Below are 26,039 nucleotides of genomic sequence, written 5' to 3'. Positions count from 1 at the left end.
AAATCACCTCTGTTAGGACATTTTAAATGTGATTCCTCCAATCTATTATCATCTAAAATAATCAAGTAAAAATTAAGTCCTTATATCTACCATTTCACTTTAAATTTCTCTTATAACATTTTCATCCTGGTATTAATTGCCAGTGAATATTCATGGGGTAGTAATCCTCCATTTTCTCTTCTGTACTATATTTACCAATTTCTAAGTATTTTGATATGTATCATTACTAATTATCCATAGTTCTAATTTTGCTGGGACTTAGATCTACATTCTCTTGTTGCGATAAGCCTCCTCGCCCTCGATATTGCTTGATCCAGTATTACTTTTAGCAAAGTTCTGCTGGACATATAGGCTGATACAGTCAGACAGTATTCTTAAACAATAATCATTCTTGTTCTCATTTCAACAGCACATATACTAAAAAAGTAATCATCCTCTGTGGAGGTTGGAATCTGGGAGTGAGGAAAAATTGAGAGTATTTTCATAATTTAGTCTTAGTTTAGTGATTTCTAGAGTTACCAAAGTACAAGAAATTGTGGAAATGCTAAAGATCGTGATGCCATTTTACCTGTTGCCAACGTGCACATCTCTGATCTCAATTAAGTTCTTAAAACATAACTTAATGAGCTAATTCCTCACTGCACATATTTTCCATCATTTTCACATAACGCCTGAGATTTGCGTGAGTTTTTTCTAAACTTATTATTTGTTTTAACAAACCAGAGCAAGGTATGGCATTCAAGAGTTGCCACTAGGGGTACAATGTAGAGTCTAGGGGCAGTACAGGTACAGCAGATCCCTAGGGAGCATGTTTCAAGGTGGGTTTCACATAGTACTAGTTTCAAAAAATGCCCCAAACAAAAGATTTTTATAAGAATTGAAAATATTTGTGAAACAGTCAAGTATTATTAAAAATCTCTTTACATAATCCACCATGGAGCTTTCGCTCCTTTATCTTCTTTCACTTTTAAAATACCTATTGAAGTCCTATAGACTATTTTGAGGAAGAAATAGGACACGGGTAAGATGATAGGAGTGGGAATATGAATGAAGCTAATGTAGATTTACTGTTTGGTGATATAGGTAAAAGCTTGATTTATTGGTTTACCTTCAGCATAAAACCATTTCTTAGAATCAGGAAAATATTTAGCAGAAGATATTAATCTACTTATGAAGACAAAGATTATATCTCCTTCCAGTACTATTAATATTCATTTTAAGCACAGTGTCTCAATACTTATTCATAATGGGAGTGAATAAGTGAACAAAAAGAACCAGATTTGTCAGAAACAAATGATTGAAAAATGTTGTCTCTAAAAATTGTAGAAAAATGTTTTGACTGCCTGGAGGTCGTATCTGTCAAGGCACTTTTCTTTAGGAAAAGAGTATTATGATGCTATGGTCTTAAGGCAGTTAAAATGGCCTGCAATGGACAGTGACCTTTGCTCAAGGTCATTGTATTTGAAGTCCAAATGCAGTTTTCTTTGATTAAGATATGAGATGTACATCTGAAAACTATAAGTAAAATACACATATAACATTATATAAGTATCTAATCAAACATTTTGGTAATATATACTCACCTGTCTTAGAGCAATGTTTTAGTTACTATGTATATATGTTGTGTGTATATGTCCCTTGAAGTTCCATTGCTGCAAAAGGAATGTGTTTACTAGAAGATACAAAGACAGTCAATTTTCTAGTTATCCATAAATGCTACACATAGCCATACACTGTCTTGCCTTCTGTCCCTGGAATGCAGAAGTGATTTGCTACACTCCCATTTTTGAAATTCCATCTCTATGTCTATGGGGCTGAAGGCCAAATTTAAGACCACTGAAGTAAAAGAGCCTTTGAGGCAATGTATTGTCCTTTCCCTCCAAGCTAGCCTTTGTACTTGCCTCTCCTGTTAAACTTTTAAAACTTGGTTTTCTGTCATGGTGTAGTTTTATTTCACATTGCTGCTATGAATTGAAGTTTAGCATAATACTACTATTCTCCTCTGTAGAGGAAATAAAGTATATTTTCACAAAATAAAGACATCAAATATTATTTTTGTATGAATGGTTTCTTGCAATATTAGTATATCTTTTCCCTAGTTAATACGTAAAATAATTAAGAGAAAATATTGTATCACTTTAATAAACTTTTCTGATACTTTTGCACTTCTGTAATGTGTAGGTGTTTCTGCAATACAAATTCCATGAAGCAATGGTTGTTTTGTAATTGCTTTATGCTTTAGTTCACTGGTAACTGCTATATTTTGTCTTTGACCTGCATATATTATGCTTTGCCACTGAACTATATTAATGCAACATTATTTATAATTACTATTATAGAATCTTATTTTCATACTATGTATCTAAATTAAGTGGAACTTAAATACTTTTAAATGAAAGTTTCATAGTTAAACATTTTTCTTTTGTTCCTTTTTACTATTACTATGATTATTATTTTAAAAACACAGAAACTATTTCTTTTTATATCTGGAGAGAACTTACATCCTATAGTTACAGTTTATATAGAAAACAATGAAATATTTATGAAGAACAATAAGATTTTTTCTTTTCTACCTAGTCTCTGAGGTAGCTTTTTAACAGCCAACAACCTAACAGAAATTTATAATTAACAATTCTAAAGCAATTAAAAATATTCACTGCCTTACAATTCCTATATTGAGTTGCATTAAAGAATAATTTGTTACGTATAAGTTGTTAATGAAATGTTTGTGTTAGTTATGTCCTAAAAGTCATGGTGGGAATGGCAACAGATTTAGAATGGAGTGCTCACAGAGTGGGGATGTATAATTTTAAATACTTGTTACAGTAGTCACCAAAGTCTTTAACAGACTGCTGTAAATCAATACAATTCCTATTATCACTTTTTAATCCATATCTGAATTAGAAAATGAGATTATGCATTTGGTTAAACTATTAATGTAGAGTTATAAAAGTGACAAAATGGTCTACTTTTGATTTGTCTACAAGCAAATTTGTTTTACATAAATGGCTTTTTTACAAATTTGAAATGTGAATATATTTTATTTTTTCCCAGTGAGTACACAATACACAATTCTTTGACAATACTATTAATCAATTTTATGCCAATTTCTTTGATTATCTAACAATATCAAATGAAACACATTAAGACTTTGGACGCTGTTTGGTGACCTAAACAAACTACCCTTTTTAAAAAAATCCATCTATAAAACAAAGTATAAAAAGTCTACCCACGGCCACAAAATCCCTCATCTTGCAACACTTTAAAGTCACAATTAATGTTTTTGAAATAAGGAGATCAAAAAATTCCAAATTGCATGTCACTTAAAAATGTATGCTGTTTCATTTGAAGTACACATTATAAAGAAGCCAAATAAAAGTACCTTCACCTCTACAATAATGTGGAAAGACATGTTGCTTTACACTGATTTTTTTGTCATGTAATTCTGTAAACACAGTATACAGAAACATATGAATAAACTAACATTAGTGAATGTTAGGGTTCTGCATATCTTTAATACTGATACATAATCACTTTGCAGTGGAGGTAATCCACAGTTTAGAGCTCATTGGTATTGTTATTATTTTACTATCAATGGACAATTACATAAATTTATTAAATAAAAATTGGGAGTTATTCCACCAAAGCAATACAAACTTTCAACTAAAATTACACTAAAATATATTTAAACACCCAGAGCATTAAACTATGACATAGAACACAGTAAGTCTGTTTTATTATTCAAAGATAGTAAACTTGCAATGATTTTACTTCCCTTTGGTTGTGTGATACTTTACATGTTGGTCTTGATTTTCCTATATTATCTCTTGAACTAGCTTCAAATTCTGAGAAGGAGTCAATTGTTTTCATGCTCTGTACTGTCCTCACTTAGTTTAAAAATGGCATGGGAAAGATTTCAAGGAGGCCAGATTGACTTCACTGCATACACTGGCATACCTGAGTTTGGGCACTAATAAAGTTATTGTCCCTACAGAGAATTTGCTTGTTATGAATCAAGCTGTGCTTGGGTCTGCACAGTAACATCGCCTATGAGAACAAGATGAGATTAATTTTCTTCCATCCAGGTTTCCTATGGATGGCTTATGCAGGCCCCTGTTTAGACCTGCAGAAGTGAGCTCAGTAAATTTCCAATCACATTCACATAATCAGCTACAAAATGAATAACCATGGTGTCCTTCATAGAGGTTTGTGTTTTTCTCTTGACACTCTGCTTTTATATAGCAAGTTCATGAAGGTTTTTGATTTTTTGTAGTGTTCCAGAATTCATACAACCATAGTGTTTTATCTTGCCTTCTATCTATGTGAGGGTGATATATGTTGGTTACAAGATTTGAATGATCAATTTATTTAAAATCAGACTTAACAAGCAACGTGGACTCTTCTAAAATAAACATCCGGTAACCACACGATCTGTATTGATATAATCTGTTAATTTTTATGGACTGAAGACAATCAAGAAGGTGTAATGCTATACCCCACATTATTCTACAAGTCATCTGCATGTAGATAAATTTTCCAAATCTTGGTTTATTAATCATCTACAAATACCAGGTGCTAAGGGTCTGTGCCATGTGTAATATATGTAACAAAATAAAATTTTAGACTAAATTCAGTTATTAAGTAACATGAAGACTTTGCTTTTAAATAGAAGGTGAAATGCAGAGCTGCCTAAATAAGAAATTAAGTCCTCACATCTCATTGTCAATAATTATGTATTAAGTTTTTGCAGAATCTTTTCAACTTTCCCAGTCTCTGTCCCAAAGAAACCAAACTGCATTAAAATTCAGGCACTGATGGTAAAAAGTTGAGAACAGGTTTCAAAAGTTTGTTCAGAATTCTTTCTCTGAGATCCTACATGACCTCAAGAAGATGTTGGGCCCATAAAGAACTTTTGCATTCTAAACTTGCCTTTGTTTCTGCAGTCTCAGGGAATAGAAAGGATGGAGTCATGGATTATATCATCCCTTTGCTATAACAACATGATATAAATGGTGACTAAGCCAAAAATGCAGTGTGAATTGTCATTCGAAAGGTCCCCTATTTTAAAACTGGTCCTGATCATCATGTTGGATATTTTTCAAACTGCCAGATACTGAATGTCTCATGAAAAAATATTAGAAAATATAGGCAGAAATAGAATTTAAAATTGTGTAGGTAGCACATGGGAAAATGTCACAAGTGGGAATTTCAGGAAGGTTATTTTCTACTTGACTGACTATACATGTACAGTAGCTAACATACATTTCAAAATCACATTTATCTTGACCAAACATAACTGATGTTCAGGAACTTCTTGTTCTCAAAGTCGTGGAAACAAATGAGGCAGGACACTTAATGTCCACTTACAAGATTTGGTTTTATTTAAAAAGTGTATAAACATGCATTTTTCTCCTTTTTAATTTTTGTTTTTAATTTACTCATTCAAAATGGGTCTAACAGATTTTACTTGGTAGCCAATTTCTGAGAATGTACCAGAAAAAAATTTATTCCAATCAATCTGCTTACTGTGAACTGAACATACTCCAAGCACTGCTTTTTAAGCACTTACAATTTGGCTATATGTTCAGTGCCATCAAGTTCACTTCTCAATCAAAGGAAACACAAAATTGTATATAGACTGCATTATTTTTTAAAAGCCATAAATTTAAGTGATGCAGCTCTATCCTCTAGTGTGTACTGTACATGTATTAGGAAGATGAAACAAGATTTTATAATAGAATTCATATTTGGAAGCAGCCTGAGTATGTCCTAATAATAAATTGCTTCTTTTAACTATTTGCTAGATATTCTAGGGTTCATTTTGTTTGTTTCCTTAGGGACTTCATGTTATATTCCAACTTAATGAGTTGGAGAGACTAATTATGGTAATTCAGAAAATGCTGTTTTAAAAAAACTGCAATATAAATACAGCTCTTGTAAAACACCTTAATTTCCTTTTGCTTGTTGTAATTCTCAGATGGGTCAATTACAATGACAGGTAAAGTTAATTCTAAATAAGACTGTCATTTTTAGCAAGTTTAGTACATCTTTGCTACCTGCATATTTTAATGCATATTCAGTCTAAAGACTTAAACTTCCTTCTTTTGACCCCTGCTTTTGTCAATAGTAAAAGCAATCTTTCTGCTTTTTAAATTGACTAAGTTCCAGATGTTAAAAGAAGACTTTGCCAACACCCTTGTTCCTTTGCATCTTCCTATTTCTACACCCCAACTGAAAACCATCTAACATGATTAGTTACATCAGCATTATCCAACCTAGCTTACAGTACAGAAACTCCCTTCACATTCAATCTTTTCTTCATGTCATGAGGAGTAGAGATTTGTGCTTATCACCAAATAAAATTGCAGTGCAAAATTTAAACATAAAAGTTACACAATTAAAAGTTAATATATGGCACCACAGCCTATTAATTCACATATAGTACAACAGACCAATAAGAACAGACAATAATATGAACAGAGCTAAAAAGAGTGAGCTTGCATAGCAATGCACAAAAGAAATTATATACAGAGGAAAATCCTTTTCTTCCTGGAGGGTGAGTTTTGTTTTCTTTCTTTTTTATATACTCCTGACAAGAAAGAGTTAAGGTGGGTGGTGTACGTAAGAGAACACAAGTAAAATATCTGTGGGATATGTGTGGCTGTGTGTCTTTACATTGCATTTACAGTTCTTTTAATAGTACATAAATAAAAGAAATTGTTCATTGCACTGTTTAGTGTCACCACTTCCATGAGTTTGGACCTGATGGTCCTTCAGAGCAGCTTTGAATGTCTCCTCTCAGTTACTCTAAAAAGAGATAAAAAGCAAAAATCAGAAATGAAGCTTACATTTACACTGAATATTTTATCCTGACTAACATAACTAAAATCAAAGCAAGCAGATAAACAATGAAGATAAGGTTATCAGGTATTTTGTGAGTTTGTGAATTTAAGAAGTTTTACGTGAAGAAGATGAACAGGGAAATAAAGAGAAACACTGTTGAACTGGTAATCTAGGTAGAGGTATTTCTTGCACTCCTTGTGAGTCTACAAATATTTCAAAACAATAATTAGAGAAAAATCCAAGCAGCTGTGAGTCAAATTGAAAATTATAAACAAATCTCAATAATAAGCAGATTAGTAATAGCCAATTCAAATTCTTAATGAATTTTACAGTTTTGAAAATAATTTCTCTTTTCTTCATTTCGTGAAATCCCTCAATCTGTGATGTGAGCATAAAAGCAATCCTATTTTTCACATGCCAAAGTAGATTGGGAAAGTAGTTTACTATCTCAATCCATATAATCAGCTAAGTGGTTGAGAATATTAGACTTGTAGCTGCTCTCTTACCAGTGCTCTTAGAGTAGATTAAAAGCATTTGCAAATATTAGGTATGGAATAGGGGAATTGGTAAAATTCCTGATGAAATTAAAGTTCAATGAGTTTTTGAAACAAAAGCTCAATGTTCTTTTTTTTATTATTCTGACATGCTGCAACATTCCTGTTTCTCTACTACTTAGTATTTTATGTTTATTAGTTATACTAACTACTAATGCCAAGTCTTTTACTCAAAAAGATAAATTTATTTATAAGGTATGTTAGTATAGGAGGATTACAAGCAGATGACATAACTTGCAAACAAAATATTACAAATCAATTAAAATCAAAGAAAAACCTCTCAAGGATGATTCCATAAATTTTAATACTAAATAAATGAAGAGAAACTGGAGCAGGAGGAATTCCCAATGAGTTTCTTTAAAGCTACCAAGAAAGGAAGGGATGTAGCTGAGTGGTAAAGTACCTGCCTAACCTGTGTAAGACCCTGCGTTTAATCTCCAGCAGCTCAAATAAATAAACTAACTAGCAAGAGGCCAATATGTTTCTCTGTCTTTATCATGCTCAGTTAAAAAGAGCAAGAAAAGTACCAAATGGATTATATATAATCTAAGATTAATATAGAGTAATTGCTTTCACTAAAACTATTCCATGCAGCCTAAATCAGCTTGAAATATCAATGAAATATTTATGTTATTGGCTGCTGTAGACAACATTCATCTAAGTTAAGACCTAACTTGTACAAAATGCTAATTGATTTTTTCTCAGCTAAACAAACTTTCTATTATTCTGAAATGTCTAATAAGGTAATGTTATTAACCCAATATTATTTGAATCAATAATCTTTTAAGTAACATATACCACTTACATAATTCACCTGTAAACTGTCCTTGACTGTTTGAGCCCATATATCCTATGTCAAGAAGGTCACTGGCATTGCGCTGGTGGCCGCCCCTCAACACCTCAGGCTTCCTAGGTCCAGTGGATCCTTTAGAAGAAGCTGTTCCTGACGAGCTGTGGCCACCTGGAGAGGGGAAACTGGGCTTACTGTAGGGCACCAAAGTCTCCTCTAAAAAAGAAAAAAAACATAAAGGACTAAATTGACCTACCACATGGGGGCAAAACACAAACTTAGCTCTTGAATATTAAGCTCAGAATGGACCATTTATTATTTTATTCTTTAGTTAAATTAAAATTATGAGGTTAAATCACTCCCAGATATTAAAGGAATTTCCATGTGCAAGCAACATTTCCTACAATAGAAACTGAAACAGGATTAAATTAAAAGAGATATTGTGATAAATATACAATATATTATTGGCAAAATTTAACTCCATTATAAAAGAGAACAGCATACAATGTACCAGTTTCTTAGTAAAAAGCATAGCTGAGAGTTTAATGACTCCAATTTATTTTTCCCATTAAGATTGAAAGAATGTGGGTTTTGCTTTAAATTACAGCAACATTTTTTTCAATTTAGAGAACTATATTCCAGTTAATTAAATAAGTTTCTTAAATTTCTGTTGCTTCTTGAGACAGAAATACATTATTTGAAATGTTGTGAATCTCATTAAAAGAAAAATAGAAACAAATTTTAATAAATGTGTTACTAATCTTTATATAATGCCTCTCCACAAATAACTCATGATATATATCACAAAAATTTAAATAAAATTTAGAGCGGCCTTCCTTCCTTCCTTCTTTTGCTCCTTCTCTCTTTCACACTCTCTCTTCCTCTCTTTACCTTCCCTCCTCCCTCTCTCTCTCTTTTAGTCTCTCCCTATCTCCTGTCCCTCTCCAACCCCCCCATGTTGTTTTCAGGTATAAGTCATTATTAAGAGAATAGATGATTAAAAAATGCTGACTATATTTGCTGTTTCTCTCCTCAACTGGTCTTTAATGACGGGGTTTACCTAATATTCTTTTACAGTTTGAATTATATAACCTTCCTTAATGTTCACTAATTATAGATACTGAAATTGTCATCCTCTAGTCCCTGCACACATTAAATTTTCCAAAAACTTTAGCATCATGTTGTGATAAAATGCAATTATGGAAAAATGCACGGAGAGAGGACGTATCTAGACAAGACTGAGCCCAAATGAATGAATGAATAAGGAAGTTATTTCTTTTTAAAAGTTGCGTGTATGTGTATATATGTTTCAATTCTCAGTAAATAATACTGTGAGATGTTCCAAAAATACATTTCTTGACAGGCTCCAGTCTCCACCAATAATATCCAACCAGAAACTGTGAAATTATATTGTGACATTTTCAGGAAGCCTGATTCCTAAATAAAAGCATTTCCCACCCAACTGTTAATAATCAGTTACATTTAATCAGTTGGAGAAAATCCAAGCCCAGTTCAAAATCCAAGAAACAGTTCAACTGTTTCTTAACCTAGGAGCTCTGTGATTGGGCATTTACTTTCAACTTGATAATTTGAATTAATTCACCTATTTGTCTAAAATGAGTTCTCCTTTCCAATGACTGGTTACTTCGGCCAAAATGAATAAATTGGCAGAAGGCAGAGATTAAACTGACACACACAAAAAAAGAAATCTAATGGCTTAAAAGTTCTCAATATAAACATTAAAAGGTAAAAAATCAAATTGCCTCTTGACCACTATAAATGAAGCTTGGGTCTAGAAGACATCAAGGAAAGGCTAACTTGAGGAAAAATCCCCATCTGAATCACACTTAAGATGTGTTGGAGAGCTCTGTTAAGGAATTTCAACTTCAATTACTGGTATAAGGCAAATGTCTTCCAGATGCCCTTAAATAATTGCCATTTCTAAAATACCTAGTAGAAAAAAAAATGGTAAAAGTCCACACTTTTTTGGGGACTGTGCAGAACACACCTGATCCAACACCTTGTTTGTGTGGGGCTTTCCATGTATCTTCTTGGCGTTCTGTGGAGTTTATCCATTCCTGGGTTTGTCGCTGCCACTCTAGAGAGGTTTTAGCTGGACAATCCAGTGAGCTCTTTGTGTCTTCTAAGTTGGATGCTTGTTGTCTCTCTAGAGAGCTTCCTTTTTTCTCTGTTGAGTTTTCCACGTTACCAGCATGCTGGCTCAGGCCTATATGCTGCCTTAAACCCTGACCTGGTGGGGGATCTGGTGGGGGTGGAAGATCTAAAAATTTTGAATAATGTTTAGAATGTACTAAAAATTAATGAAAAAATACAGGCTTTAGTTCAAGTTGAAAAATAAATAAAAACCAAAAACCCTTGCCCTCTTACAAGTATTAGCCATTCAAAAGAACTTTGTGAAAAAAAAGTTAATCATTGATATCCAAAATGCTTATTATTGAATTCTCTGTTGTCTTCTTGCCACAGCATCATTAAAATAAAATTGACTGGTTTTATCCAACTGCTAAACATAGGAAGTGTTCTCAATTGTACAGCATGGCTAACATTCAAGGTTAAATTCAACTATTGTTTAATCTCTCTTCTTCAATGAAGAAATATCATGATAAAAAGTAAGATCACTAGAAATTCAAGCAGCTGTGCTAGTAAAAGTCTCTGAGAAGAACAAAAGCTCTCCTGCCAGTCTCCACAAGAAATATCACCCCTGGGAAATTAAGAACTGTGTGCTGTATCAAATGTAACATATGATCGCCTTTACCCATGAATGTGGCACAGTTAGTAACAGTCAAAGGGTTAAGCTAGCATTTATTAAATGCAATTAACATTTTGCCTGACAACTAATTCTGACTATTCGTTTCATGAGTTAGCTAATGAGTTACAACTAATAAATTATAATCTTCCAATGTATTAATTTTAATAAGTAATAACCAATGCTCAGAGTACAGATTGGATATGCTTTATGGTGGTACAGAATATCCCATGAAAAGCTGAGATGTAATGGAATAGATAAATTTTCTCAGAAAAATTTGTTGAATTAAATATCAGAAATGAAAAAAATTAAGTTTAAATATCAGCTAACTTTTCCTTTTTCCTTGCTTAGCTGTTCATTTCGTCACCTTTATGTTTTGAATACTTTCAATTATGAAATCATATTTCCTTCTTACACCTTTAAGTATTACATGAGTTCTGAAGTTACTTTGTTAAAGATTTAATATCTTTGTTAAACATAGTTATTATCAATTTCTTCTAACTTCATGTAACTGAAAATTTCCTTTTTCATCCTTAGAATAGGCAATTATATTTATGATTATATTACTAATTCATAAAATCCAAATATCATGTATAGTATATATTTACTTCATTAATAGAGAATATTGTATTCAATATAGGCAATTATTTCTCATGACATTTTTGTAAATGTGTTCTTGTTTCTAATAATAATGTGTATGTGAAATTTTAAAAGAGAAAAGTGCAAAATTCTTGTATACAAAAGATAGTTTCTTTAAAGAAAGGCAAAGCTTCTCGTTTTAAGGAACATTCTTCTAAGCTGTACATTTTGTCTTGTGAGCAAAATGATAGTCTCATCCATTGAACAGTTAGTACTGGCTTCTTGAACTTCTGCTTTGGGAGCAGTGTTCCCAGTTCTTAGATATGTCTTCCTGTTAGACCATGAATTACTAATTATTGAAGAGAACAGGGTCTCTGGGAGAATAAAGTTGCGTTTGAAACATTTCTTCCAAAATGAGAGCTAATACAATAATGAGATATCTGTTTGTTAGATAATCAAATAAGTTTGGTGTTTCCTTTGTATTCAATACTGACTTCCTTCACTGTGCATTATTATAAATGCAAATTAATTATTTCATTTGAGTTATTGGACTTGGACTGCAGTGAGGAGGAATTATTGTATTTGCTTCCAAAATAACATATCTTGTCATTGATTTTTATTCTCCATCAGGGCAGCTTAATTTCTAAAATGGTCCAAATGGCATCTGCTTATGCTATCTAAAATTCTGATGTCTATTTAATTTAACCTGAAATTACATAGCTTCATAATTAAATAATAGCCTTAGAGAGTTTATCTTCTAAGATGAACAGACCTTGCATGCAAGTTGAAATAAACAAATTTGAAAGAGAGATAGAATTATAAATGATTGTGGAAAAAATAAAAGTATATAATCAAATATATTTACTTAAATTTATTATTCAATTCTATGTTGATTCATTTCAAGTGAGTCAATTCACTAAAAAGTATCTTACTAGCTTACCGAGGGTTACCTACTGTTAGGCAAAAATAGTCCAATGAGAGAGATGACAATATGGTCCTCAACATTTTAGGTAAGATAATAGGCATACAAAGAAATTAAGCATTTCCAGCACAGATCTCTTTATACAAGAACTCCAGACTCATATAACAAAATACACACGGCACACTTCTGCTGAGATATTTACAAAGAAAGCTTCTCAAATTTTTCACACTTCAAAAGTAAGTGCTGGGTCATCTTATACAAAATATACTTGTGCAGTATTCCTCCTCTCACATAGTGGCAAATCCCTGCTACAAGTTCACCCAAACTGTGAAGTAACCTTTGGCTTCCTTGCTTTACACTTTATATTAATTTCAAGTAGCTGGGATTGGACTGAGCCACCTCACTGGGGCAGAATCCATCTTTTCATTGCTTTCACTAATTCCGCCTTTGTATGAACCACTATCATCTATTCCCTGTGTTGCTTCTACAATCTCCAACTTGATCTCCATTTTTACACCTTTGCTCTATTTAGTATATTGTAACATTAACAGCTAGAGTGAGCTTTTTATAATAAGACAATAAGAGTATGCCACTCCTGCCTTACACACACACACACACACACACACACACACACACACACATCCAGGAGTTTCCTATTCAAAATTCTATAAAAGTTGATGCTTTTACAGTAGCTCAAATGCCTTACAAGTTTGGCTCTTGTTCACTTATCTGACATCATATGCAAATTTGTTGCTCTGTCTGTTCCAGTCACACTGCTCCCCTTCCTTTTTTTCTTTTTTTTTTAAAATCAAATAAGCCACAGAATTTTACTTGCTGTCCTCATTTCCTAGAATGGCCACTCCTTTAATATTGGTCTTTTGCTTATATTCTTCCAGTCTTTTCTCAAAAGGCACCTTATTGGTAAAGGTTTCCCTAAAAGCTCTAGTTAAAAATATAGTCGTATACTTTTCAACTTCCTTCCTTTTTGTTTTTTTTTCCATGTCAGTGATCACCATCTGATACACTTTACATTTTTACTTATGTGTTTTTATTGATCTTCATCTCTCTTTCCCCACTGGAATGTAAGTTCCAGGAGACCAAACAATTTTGTCTATTTGGCTCCTATTACCTGTCATAAAATAAATACTTAAGAAATATTTGAATGATGATATTAATGATTAGATAAGTTTGCTCAAAACTGGAGGTGTTATGTGGCAGAACTGGGGAAAAGCCTCTTCTCTGAACAGGGCATTAAAAACTATAGGAAAGAGAGAACTGGCTAGAAGGAGGTGGTCTAGGTTTAAAACTTAAGAGTATGCCACTCCTACCTTTATTTTTATTTTTTTATTTTTTATTTATTTACTTTTTTTGTGATTCTGGGGTTGGAATTCAGGGCATTATGCTTGCAAGTCAAGTACTCTAACACTTGAATCCTTTTTGCTTTACTCTATTTTTCATATACATTCATGTTTTTTGTTCAGGGCTGGCCTCAGACCAAGATCCTTCTACCTCTACCTCCCACATAGATGGGATTACAGTCATGCACCACTGCATGTGGTATTTTGGGTTGAGGTAGAGTCTTACTAACCTTTTAGCCTGGGATGGCCTTGTACCTCCAACCTCCTGTCTCCACCTCCCAAGCAGCTGATATGACAAGCCTGCATCACTGTGCTTGGGATCTGTCCTTTTTGTTCAGCAGTGGTTGGTGTATTGGTTTCAAAGGATATTATAAATTATATTGCAAATGGATACAAGATTTGCATTCAGCAATGTCTATTAAGAGAGACTTTACAAAAGAGAAAAAAAGAATTTCCTTAAATGTTTGTGGTTTTTTTGTGCAGTCTTTGGGACAGAGACTGATATTTTTTCTACTATTGCCATTGTTTATGGCTGGACACAGGGAAGGTTATTTCCCCATCTCAGAAGTTAGTTTGATGCTATGAGACTGATACTCACCAATGATAATGAGAAGTGCCATTTGCTATTAGTACCTCCCAATAACCAACCACGATCTGTCTTTTCATCACTCAGAAACCAAAAATGTCCAATATTGAAATAATGTATGCACATGTGAATAAATGAATAATAAAAAAAAATTTAAAAAAGAAAATAACCATATTAAAAAATTGAAGACTCCTAAATCCTTGCATTATTGCTTAGAGGAGAGCCATAGGACTTTGACAGATCACTGTGCCAGTGACAAAGAAATTTTTACTGTGTTAAGACAGTGAAGGTTAGAGGTTGCTTGCTAAAGCAGCTAGTAATAATTACCTTAATTAATACAATCATAAAACACTATTGTAAAATCCATAATGAAAAAGTTTTAGTGCATCGTGTTTAAATAGTGAATGCTATAGAGTAACAACCTTCCCAAAATGAACAGTTTAATTTTACATAAAGGCGTTACAAGAGTATTCCTGACATTTGAATTCATATTATATAAATGCCATGTAGGCCCTGAGTTCAAACCCCAGTACTTCCAGGAACCTATTTGATTCTTAGTAAGATAAGAAATGTATTGATCATTCTTTAAACTTTATGTGGACATACTAAAAACATTTATGAGAAAAATATTATAGAAAGTAAGAGAGTACTCTATTTTGTTGATTTAGGTTTTAAATCATCCACTTATGTTATATATGGCCTTCAAAAATTTCTGGAAAACCAAAGAAAATACATAGCCTAAAATTTTTCTCTTGCCACAGTATTTACATCAGTAATAACTACTTATTCATTTTTATATTTACTACTACTATGTCAGTGAGAGCATTCCCCCTTACTTAGAGAATAAGATCAAGCTGCTACAAGCTGCTTTATGTGCTCAACTAATCTTCAGTATATCTGAGGAAGAAAGGTAAGCATTTTTGTTTGCCATAGGATATCTATTTGTAGAAAATCAAAAACTCAATTGTACCCTTGACCTTCAGATTCCATAGAAACATTCCCCAATAAAAACAAAGAAGGAAAGATAAATAACTGGACATCTTTTAGAACAAGTATATTTGGCTTTTTAAGTCTACTTAGCATTGCAAGATGATAAAAGAAAGCCCAAAAATGGCTACCAGAGAGTGAGTACCTCTCCCTACAAAAAAATAAAAGCTTTGTTGTTTTTCTAATTAAGCTTCATTCTGTCCCATACCTTCATACTTGTGAGTCTGAGTGTTAAGAAGTAGATCATAGCTTCTCTCAGCTGGATATACATTGGATTCACCAATGGAACTTCCAAAATTCCCATAACAGTGTTTCACCTCAGAAAAATTAAATCAGAATCTCCAGGGAATTTTATAAAATTTCCCTAAACAGTCCTAACATTCATCTTATCTAGTTTCATTATTTTGTTATTCAAGAAAACCATCTCCAGATAACATTTGTATGCTTCCAGGAGACAGTGCTGAGAAGGTAGAAGATCTTTGGATCTCACGTTATAGTGTGCAATTCAAATATGTTGTTATGCAGCCTTAGAAAAAAACTTCAGAATAAAGATTATATTCATTCACTAAGAGATAGAAGAATTTAAGTTGCAATATCAGAAATAGACCATGCTCTGTAGAGCTAATGAAATACTCATTATTGAATATGTACATCTTCCAGTAATATTGTGTCTGGAAACTGGCAATGTTTAAGTAAATACTTAAAGATTGGATGCTATGTATAAATAAAAGGATTGAGAGACCATATACTCCCCCAACCTAAAAACATTTACTATCTGAATTTTAACAACAACAAAAAAATTACTGAGCCTTCTTCCTGTGTTCCTAATGATTATGCTCCTAAAATTCACATATTGAAATAAATCTTCATCCTCAATGTGATGGTATTGTGAGTTTAGGCTTTTGGGAGATGAACAGGTCATGAAGACAGATTAGCACCCTTATAAAACACATCCTAGAGAGGGATCCCTTCTATCGAGTGAGGACACAATGAGGGGACACCTTCTACAGCCAGATAGAAGGCTTTCACAAGACACTAAATCTCAGGTTTCTAGATGCTAGAACTGTGAGAAAAAAATTCTGTTGTTATATGCTTTCTACTGTTTATAAGGTTATAATAATTTGTTATGGCAACCCAAAAAGACTAAGACGCTTTTTTAATTACATGACCTATATCAGGTTTTTAGCTATGAAATTTGTGAAACTAAAATTTTACTAAACCATCTCAAGGTCTTTTCCAAGAGTGAAATGTCTTCTAAGAGATTGTATTTTAATATCAAAATGGTCTAATACTATGACAAGTGAACATGCAACTTATGTTTTCCTTCCTAATCTCAAAGGGGAATATTTGCTGAAAACATTAATGGAAAATGCCAGGTCAGAAAAATCAAATTTGAAAAGTAAGATGTCAGACCTTTCTTGAAGCTTGATAATATGAAAGTAAGTCCTGATTATTGAAAAAGAGGGTGCTCTATTTAAACAAGACCCAAGACCGTATAGCCAGGTTAGGTAATGAGGTAACACCTAATCCATTGCAGCTACTTTAATCTAAGTTAATAGCTTCACAGAGCACATTTCTTTAGTGAAGAGACAAGAATAAGAAAAAAAACCTACCATCTGTCATCCCTTCCCTGCGATGAGGCAATGCTTGCTGTTGGTCCATCCGCCCTCCCTTGTGTTTTTTGGTGGGCCTAGGCCTCTGACTTTGATTCAGGGCTGCACTGGTGTTGCTGTCAGTAGAAAATGGGCTGGTGGGTCGAGGCCTTTGGGAAGAGGTAAAGGCTTTTCCTAAGAAGAAAACAGAGGGAACGAGGTATAGAGAATAACATTATAATACACTGATACTGTCTCGTCTTATCTTTCTGCTCTTACTAAGACTAATCTGTGAATCTACCTAAAGATGATATTTCAGGATGCAAACTATTGGTCATTTTCACATAAAAATATGTCCTGTTCCATATTTTTTGTCCCATTTTTGATAAACTAAGAACATCCCACTTATCAAAACTATTTTAAACATATGAACATAAAACAAGTCCAACCACCAAAAGCTCAATATTGCTTGATTATATTTTGATGTAATTTTGACAATCTTAGTTATACTATCACAGATATATACAAATTAATGAAGGAATTACTTCTCGAATTGAAAGAGATTATTTTTGAAATGAGTTGTGTATTGTTTTATTTGTTTAGTCAACTTTCACCTATGGAATTTAGACACTGTAAGCACAGAAAGAATGCCTTATAGTAATTACATTTGAAATCTTAAATGAAACATCTGTTCAGATACATATATTAAATTGACCTTGCCACTTAATTTTCATATATAAGGAACTCTGCCTCTTTTAGCAGAAACTTAATAACATCAATGTAGAGGATAGAAGGTTAAAATCACCTGGAAAATTCAAAATGCACTAGGTATTTTCTGATCAATATTATTGTATCTGAACAGACTCTAAATTCTCACTGAAAATGAAATGTGCTATTTCCTTTTTTGTGGTTTAAAACATATGTGGGGAATTTATTCTGGGCAAAGGATAGCTAATAAATTTTCAGCAACTTATTATTTTAGCACTGTGCTTATTATGGCAAGACAGGCTAGGTTTATGTACATGAATTTATTCTCTTGTACATATTTTCATTTCATACAAAATTATCCCATGTAGTTACATTTTCCTAAGCCAATGTGATATGATATTGCTTAATGCTTTATTAGCTATTAGCATACATGCAAGAAATGCACTTCTAATTTATTAGTTTTCTTGCACTTTCCAACTGCTCTGTTTACAGCTAATGCCACAAAAAGCACTCAGGCAACATAAAGTTTCTGACTTATGCTTTATAAAGCAAGAAAATTCAAATAACAGTTATATTACAATATACTTTAGCTTGGATGCTATATGAAAATAAACCTCTGCAATGCTTGAGAAATCTTTTTATGTTGCTTTAAGATACCTAATGCATGCTCAAAAGAAATACTGATGGCATAATTTAAAGACAAGATCCAAAACTCATTTTTATAACCTGAGAGTTTAGCAAAGTGTCAAAATTACTTTTCTTATTATTTGAACACCATTAAAAATGTTAAATGCACTTCATATTTCTGTAAGATAGCTCAGTTTAATTTGTATATTACCTTCCTATATGTGCATTTAAGAAGTTCACATACAAATATAAGGGCATGCATGACAAAGTTTTTTTTTTAGCAAAACAATTACAAATTACTGATATATTATTATAGTTAATTCTTCACTTCTTTTTTGTGGAATGAGAATCCCATGAAAAATTACATAATTGACCCATTATATTATTATTTATTACTCAGAGTGAGCAAAATTAAATTAGTCAAGGGAGCAACAGACATATAGTCACCATTGTATTTAACTTGCAAATGCAGTAGGTGTACCTTTAATTAGCATCCTTTAAAACAAATAATAAATTATTGCAGGCCAAACAATTAATGAGACCACCAGCCATTTGAACTGTTAGACCTGCAGCCTTAGACCACTCACCCCATACTGAGGAAGACTTTCCAGAAAATGCATTTGCAGAAAGCAATGGGACAAAGGAAAGTAATGCAGATGAAAACTAAATAATTTTAATCACCAGGTTCATTATTATTTATGTGAGGATTTTGCAAAGTGTGGGTTATTGGAAATTTAAGAGCAATCTTAGCTGCAGCTTTGTTATAGTATGAAAAAAGAGGCATATCCCAATCAAACAGCAGACCCATGAAGAGAAAGGGATAGAAGGAGCAGTTTTGGATCTGCAAAACTAGCATCAGAAGAGAGTTCTCATAGCAGTATATCCAAACTGTGTTCATGCATGTTAAAGAAAGCCTCCTCAGACTCACTGAAGAGAAAAAAGAGGAGGAAAAAAAGGTCAGTGTCCAAAAGGCCAGATTCTCTCATGCAAAGAGTGTTGACTTGGAGTCTACCAACCTGTTCTTGTAAGGCTGGTTCCATCCAGCCTAAAACCAGCTTTATCTGCTGCTGCCACCAGTGCTTGTGCAAAGCTGCCGCTGGCAAAGATGGAACCATCTGAGGAGCTACCTACACTAGATCTATGACTAGAAAAGTTACGGTCCTCATCAGATGCAGAGCCCCATCCATTTACCATTGAACCTAAAAACAAATGTAGTTGTCTAGTGAGTTGTAGATATTTTATATATCATCTGCTTGTATATGCTGTACTCATGAGCAAATAGACTGCCTGAACTCCTCACCTCTTTGATGTTTTGCCATGACTTCTTTAATTCAACATCCATATTTTAAACATACTAAGTACAGAAGCATGATGCTCACTAAAACCCACATCTGTTTGTAGCACATGAACAAAAGACTTTCCCAATGGCTCAATTCTTACATGCTTTAATTGATTAACTGTTCATTTTCCTAAGAGAACTGCTACGTACATTTCAAGTTCCTATGATTAGCCAAGAACAGTCTCATTGAAATAAATTATAGTGTACATAAATTGAGAAACTCAGCAGAAGAAATAATATGAATATATTTTAAAGTTAGTTCAGGCTTCAACAAAATCTTCATGAATATTTGTATACCAGATATTACACATACACTTGTATATCATAGAAGGGTTCAAACTATTTCAACATTTTAAAATAAAAAAATAATAATTACTCATGGAATAATAAAAATTTGAAACCAAAATTTATAAACAATAACAAATCAAATAAACACAGAACATAATAAAAATGAATTTTATAAAAGTTCTAGTAACTTCATTGCTCATTATGTATTCTTTGGTTTTTAATCATTTTAAAAGCTCTAGTTTTCTCTCTCTTTTTTTTTTTTTTTGTTTTGTGGGACTGGAGCTTGAACTTGGGGCCTTCACCTTAAGCCACTCCACCACTCCACCAGCCTATTTTTGTGAAGGGGTTTTTGAGATAGGGTCTAAAGGAACAATTTACCCAGGCTGGCTTCGAACCACTATCCTCCTGATCTCTGCCTCCTGAGTAGTTAGAATTATAGGCATGAGCCACTGGCACTCAGCTCCTAGTTTTCTCTTTAATACTAATACTTATCTTTAAAAATTAATCCTTATGAAGAATATTATCAGCACTAAAATGGATTTTTCTGTAAAATGCAACATGACAATTGAGGAAAATAACTCCAGCTTTATGTATAAATAACTGTGCAGATACACAAAAATAACTTTAGTCTTGACTCTCTAGAGAGTAACTTACTATTTTGTATTTTGTCTTAGCTAAAGCACACTGGAAACAAAGTATTACTTAATAAAGTCAGTATCACAATGTTTAAGTTGGTATACCATGAATTTGGAAAACAATAAACTATCCAGCATTGGTTATTTTATTTTTTAAGAAGATGAACAAACCAAACTGCTAATTTAGGATTTCTAAATAAACCAAGTGAATATTTACATGAAAGAGATAAAAGTCAAATGCTATAGATTATTTCTCCCTTTCTCCCATATTTAAGAGATAACAGTGTGGTCAGGAGTGTTGCAATAATGAAGTGTTTGTAATTTTAGTCAAGATACCAGGATACAATAACACAGATTCATGCAATTTCAAGACAGAGAAAACAGAAACTGAAGGGCTTAGAATGATCTGAGAAGTTAAAAGGGTGTTAAGTGTAGCAGAGATAGATAAAGTTTTGGCTCTACTTGCCAAAAGCATGCAGATACACTTTTTACTTTCCAAAAAGATTCCCTTGATACAGACCACTGCTAGGAAGCTGAGATAACAACAGCAACTGAACCTCCTCTGAGAGATTCATTTCTAGGTTAATGATCACAAGTCAAGGACCAACAGCCCAAACTGAAAGAAGAAATTGTGAAAAAGACCTTGCAATATAATGCTATCGTAGATAAGAAAAAATCAAAGTCGTATGAAACTCGAGAACTGAGAACAGATTTAAAACATTTGAAAGCTCAACTCCAATCCCTTCCACATGCTCGTTTTTTTAAAATGTCTCTTTTCACTTTGCCATAGAGCATCTCCATATTCTTCAAATCCACTGTCATCCCTAAACCCTTCTGATTTCCTTCTAGTCTCTTCTATCTACCTTACTGTTTCCTAAATTATCTTTGTGTAGCACTTCTGTCTCTCAGTTTAAAGACTTACCTAGTCAACCAATACCATGCCCAAAGTCATAATTAGGTCCCCACAACCTTTCAATATGCAGCACCATTCTTTCTTTTTTGTTATTGTTCTGCTGGGTGGGGTGTATTGTGGCATTTGCAAAAGTTCTTACAACATATCAAACATATCATACTTGAATTCACCTCTCCACCATTCTCTTTTATCCCCTTCCTCCCACCAGTCCTGGAATAGTTTCAACAGGTATAATTTTTCCATTTACATATATGTGTGCTATACTAACCCTTTCTTCCCATTCACCCTCACATTTCCATCTCCCCCCGCACCCACTGGTACCAACCCAACGCAGGACCTGTTCTGCCAACCTGTTCTTTGATTTTGTAAAAAAAAAAAAAAAAAAAAAGATAGGTACACAGAGAGTTTTCTTGTGACATTTCCATGTATGTATGCATTACAACCTGAATTAATTCATCTCCTCTATTTTTCTTCTTTCTACTTTAGTCCCATTCTTATGGTAGTTTCAATAGGTTTAAAAAAATTCTATATCCATTCTTGTATAGAGAGAATATCAACCATATTTACCTTCTTAACTTCCTTCTTTTACCCTCTCCCTCCCATTAGTGACCTCCCCTAGCATTACCTGTTCTTCATAATCTTGCTGTATTTGTATTAGATTTATATTTCACATATAAGAAAAATCATGCAGCTTTTGGCCTGACCCTACCTAAACATCACCTAAAATGATGTTCTACAATTCCTTTCATTTATCTGCAAATGACAAAATTTCACTCTTCTTTAGAGCTGAAGAAAATTCTATTGTGTATAAATACCCCATTTCTTAGTCCATTCATCAGTAGTGGGGTATCGGCTATTTCCATAGTTTAGCTATTCTGAGTAATGCTGCAATAAAAATGAGTGTCTGCACCCTTTGTTGTAACTTGACTTACATTCCTTCAGTTATATCCCTAGGAATGAAATTGCTGGATTATATGGCAGCTCTATTTTTAGTTTTTTGAGGAGCCTCCATACTGTATTACATAGGGATTGTACTGTTTTTCATTCACACCAGTAGTGTATGAGAGTTCCTTTTTCCCCACATCTTTGCAGATATTTGTTGTTGTTTGTGTTCTTGATGGCAGCCATTCTAATAGCTATATTACCAAAAGCAGTCTACATGTTCAGTGCAATTCCCATCAAAATTCCAATGACATTCATCACAGAGACTGAAAAATCAAATCTAAAGTTCATTTGGAAGGACAGGAGACTATGAAGAGCCAAGGCAAAAAGAATAACGTGGGAGGTATCACAATATCCAACTTCAAATTATGATATAGAGCCAGAGCAATAAAAACAGCATGGTACAGGCACAAAAACAGATACAAAGATGAGTGAAACAGAATAGAAGACTCAAGTATGAATTCATGCAGCTACACCCACCTGATTTTTGTCAAAGTTACCAAAAACTATGATGGAGAAAAGACAGCCTCTTCAACAAATGTTTCTGGGAAAACTGGATATCTGCTGGCAGAAAACTGAAACTGAAGCCATACCTTTCTTCTTGTACAAGTATCAATTCAAAGTGGATCAAGTACCTTAATATAAGACCGGAAATTGTGAAGCTACTGCAGGTAAGAGCAGGGAATACATTGGAATTAATAGGCATAGGCAAGGACTTCTTCAGTAGAACTCAAATGGCTCAGCAACCAAGAGACAGGATTAACAAACGAGACTACATGAAATTAAAAAGCTTCTGCACAACAAAAGAAATGGTCTCTAAATTGAAGAGGCTGCTCACAGAATGGGAGAAAAATCTTTGTCAGCCATCCATCTGACAAGTGATTAATATACACAGAACTCAACAACTAAACTCCCCAAAAAGCAATGACGCAGTGAAGAAATGGGCAAAGGAACTGAACAGAGCTTTTTCAAAGGAAGAAGTCCAAATGGCTATAAAAACACATAAAAAAATGCTCAACATTCCTGGCCATAAAGGAAATTCCCCATAAAATTTCCTGTTCTTGCTTAGACACAGTTAAGTCTCTTTATCACACCTATACAATATTACCTCCCACTAGTGAAACAAACTTCTTTACAATCTAAGGGAAATTCAGTTTCTTTTATCACCTTTATTTTACTTCACCTTCAATCTTAGGCTAGAAGATTGTCCATATGTATATGTGTGTGTATATATATGCACATTTGCATATGTATATATACATATCTTGTATATTATTTCTTTCTACTAAGTGGAAATTTGGAGATTGGTAATCATCTCTTATTCATTTCATATTTCTTATACATGGTAATTGGATAGTAGAAATTCAATAAAGTTGATATATTGGATTAAATGCATTTAACATTTCCATTATTCACAGTAATTCTATGTGCTATTCTATTTGGTGTACAATTTCTTAGCAATGACCTTGTTTTAGATGTAAAAGGAACATCCTTATAAGTATTCCTAGAAATTTTATTAAACAAGAAATATGTTAGCATATTCTTGCTGATTACTTAGACAATGGGAAAAGCAATGCTGTAATCATCCAAAATTAGATGGTAAAAATTATAACTGTAATTTTCATTATATAATGGAATACATATTATATAATAAAATACATGTGCTATATATCATGATTATGCCTTGATGCACTTAAGTATTGATATTCTACAATAAATTCTATCCTGTGAGAACTCTTAAGAAAGAATGAGCCTAAATTTTACAAAAAAGATCCTTTTATCTCCCCATGATAGTGAGTCCTTCATATGAAGATTTCCATACACATATATGCCATACCCTAAGCAAATCAACTACTCCCTACCTTTGTCTTTGTTCTGACTTTCTATCTTTAATTCTTCTTATCATGTCCTCAAAGATTCCATTTACTCACTAAGTTTTTCCTACTGCTTTTTCCCCTTCTCTAGGAACAGGAAGTAGCATGGAAGACAGGGATTCAAGTGGATATTGGTCAATACAGAAAAAAAAATAAGGTTTTTTTTTTTTTGGATTTCATGTAAGAACAAGGAGATGACGTAGATGACTTCAGAGTTGAAGAGACATATCCCATGGCTATGTGACCACATTAGGAAATGAGAAATCTAGTGACTTCAAGTAAAAGATAATGCAGTTAATGTAGTTGTCTTTACGTTGGAAATGAAGGGCAAGGAACATAAACAGAAAGGAATGAGATTTTTCTTTCTTTTGTCTTTATCTCTCTGACTCTGTCCTTATATCTTCAAGAAACTGAACAATGAATAAGGGGTCATATATATATATGGAATGGGTACATTTGTAGGGAATATTTTTTCAAACTAGCCACATTCCATTCATAAAAAAGTAAATAACATGCATTAAAATTCCTCTATTAAAATTGTTAATTTATTTAATATCTGATGATTTCACCTGTCAATGGCTACCATTTTTCTTCTTCCTTACATTTAAATATTAAGAGTGATTTGAAGATTTAGGTAAACAATTATAAAAAAGGGAAGTTGGTAGACTGTGATTGGAAGAAAAGAAACTATTAATTTTTAAATTAAAAAGTAAGTTATTTTGTGTTAAATATGAAAACTAAAGTGAATACCAGGTTAAAAGCAGCTTACCTAGAGACTGTACAAATTACAAGCAATTCATATCCATCTGACACATTATAGCCCCAAACATAATCAATACATATTTAAACATTTAATGAAAAATGAATTTATGTCACAAACTAAATTTATTTGTGTTCACATTTTCAATCATTCCAAATTCCTCAGGTTTGAAATTGCTGAACAGTTTAAAAACGTCTCAAATTTATTCAAGCTGTTAAAGAGGAGCTGTACACAGGATATTAAGTTGTTGCTCACATGTTACTGAGCATAAAATACCATGATAAAGTAGCCTCTTGCTGTGGCTCCATTACATCTTCAGCAGTAAAATTAATTTATGATCAGTCATCAATTCATTTACATGTCGTTTTATGCTAAATCCTTCCTTGCTGATAAATGCTTGTCCTTAGATCCATTAAGCTAGAGTAAACTCTATACTTTCTAATATGACCCTGCTAATTGTCACATTACCATTTTTATGAGATACAAAAACTAAGGAGCCCCATTTTTTGAAGGAATATTTAATCCAGGGGCTCTTCCTATTAAATGCTATTTTTTTCTAACTACCTGCTAAGTAAAATCTTCAGCTATAATTGTCTTTGGCCAAATTAATCCAAATATTGACCTCTGGCTAGAGGTAGGTATATCTAGTCTCTATGAATTCTTTTTTCTTTTTACCTCAAAGATATTGAATATACAATCCCACCCACACTTCTCAGAGAGCTAGGAATGCATACTATACAGGAAAAGCCCCATAAGCTATTAAAGAATCTCTTCCTTGGGATATATGATACCTTCTAAGTTGTTTCACTCATATTAAAAATCACACATACAATATTCATCTTTTATCTGTTAAATTTTGAAGTACATATTTATTTTTGAAGACAACAAAGTTGTTGAAGTAGTACAGGAAAAATTATTTCATTATTTTTAGTATTTCCTCTGAAATTTCCCTTACTACTAAATTTATTTTTCTTAAGT

At 32.9% G+C, this 26,039-nt stretch overlaps 1 protein-coding gene across 24 annotated transcripts in view; it reads right to left on the bottom strand.

Moving 5' to 3' along the window:
* Nucleotides 1–2,495: 2,495 nt before the first annotated feature.
* Robo2 (roundabout guidance receptor 2) overlaps nt 2,496–26,039 on the bottom strand; it is a 1,713,446-nt gene continuing 1,689,902 nt past the window's right edge. For 5 of the 24 annotated variants that reach the window (XM_074072902.1, XM_074072901.1, XM_074072897.1 and 2 more), the window contains 5 exons: nt 19,327–19,509; nt 16,997–17,170; nt 10,196–10,468; nt 8,203–8,403; nt 2,509–6,807 (listed from right to left, as the gene is read on the bottom strand). In XM_074072902.1, the coding sequence (XP_073929003.1) occupies nt 6,806–6,807; nt 8,203–8,403; nt 10,196–10,468; nt 16,997–17,170; nt 19,327–19,509 (833 nt within the window). In that variant the 3' untranslated portion in view covers nt 2,509–6,805. Of the gene's footprint in view, nt 6,808–8,202; nt 8,404–10,195; nt 10,469–16,996; nt 17,171–19,326; nt 19,510–26,039 lie in introns of all 24 variants that reach the window. The other 19 variants (XM_074072915.1, XM_074072920.1, XM_074072921.1 and 16 more) reach the window with 16 other exon arrangements.

The sequence above is a fragment of the Castor canadensis genome, chromosome 5 (genome assembly GCF_047511655.1).
Source record: "Castor canadensis chromosome 5, mCasCan1.hap1v2, whole genome shotgun sequence".
Classification (NCBI taxonomy): domain Eukaryota; kingdom Metazoa; phylum Chordata; class Mammalia; order Rodentia; family Castoridae; genus Castor; species Castor canadensis.
The sequence above is the reverse complement of the archived record's forward strand: the minus strand, read 5'-3'. Positions and strand labels throughout refer to the sequence as shown.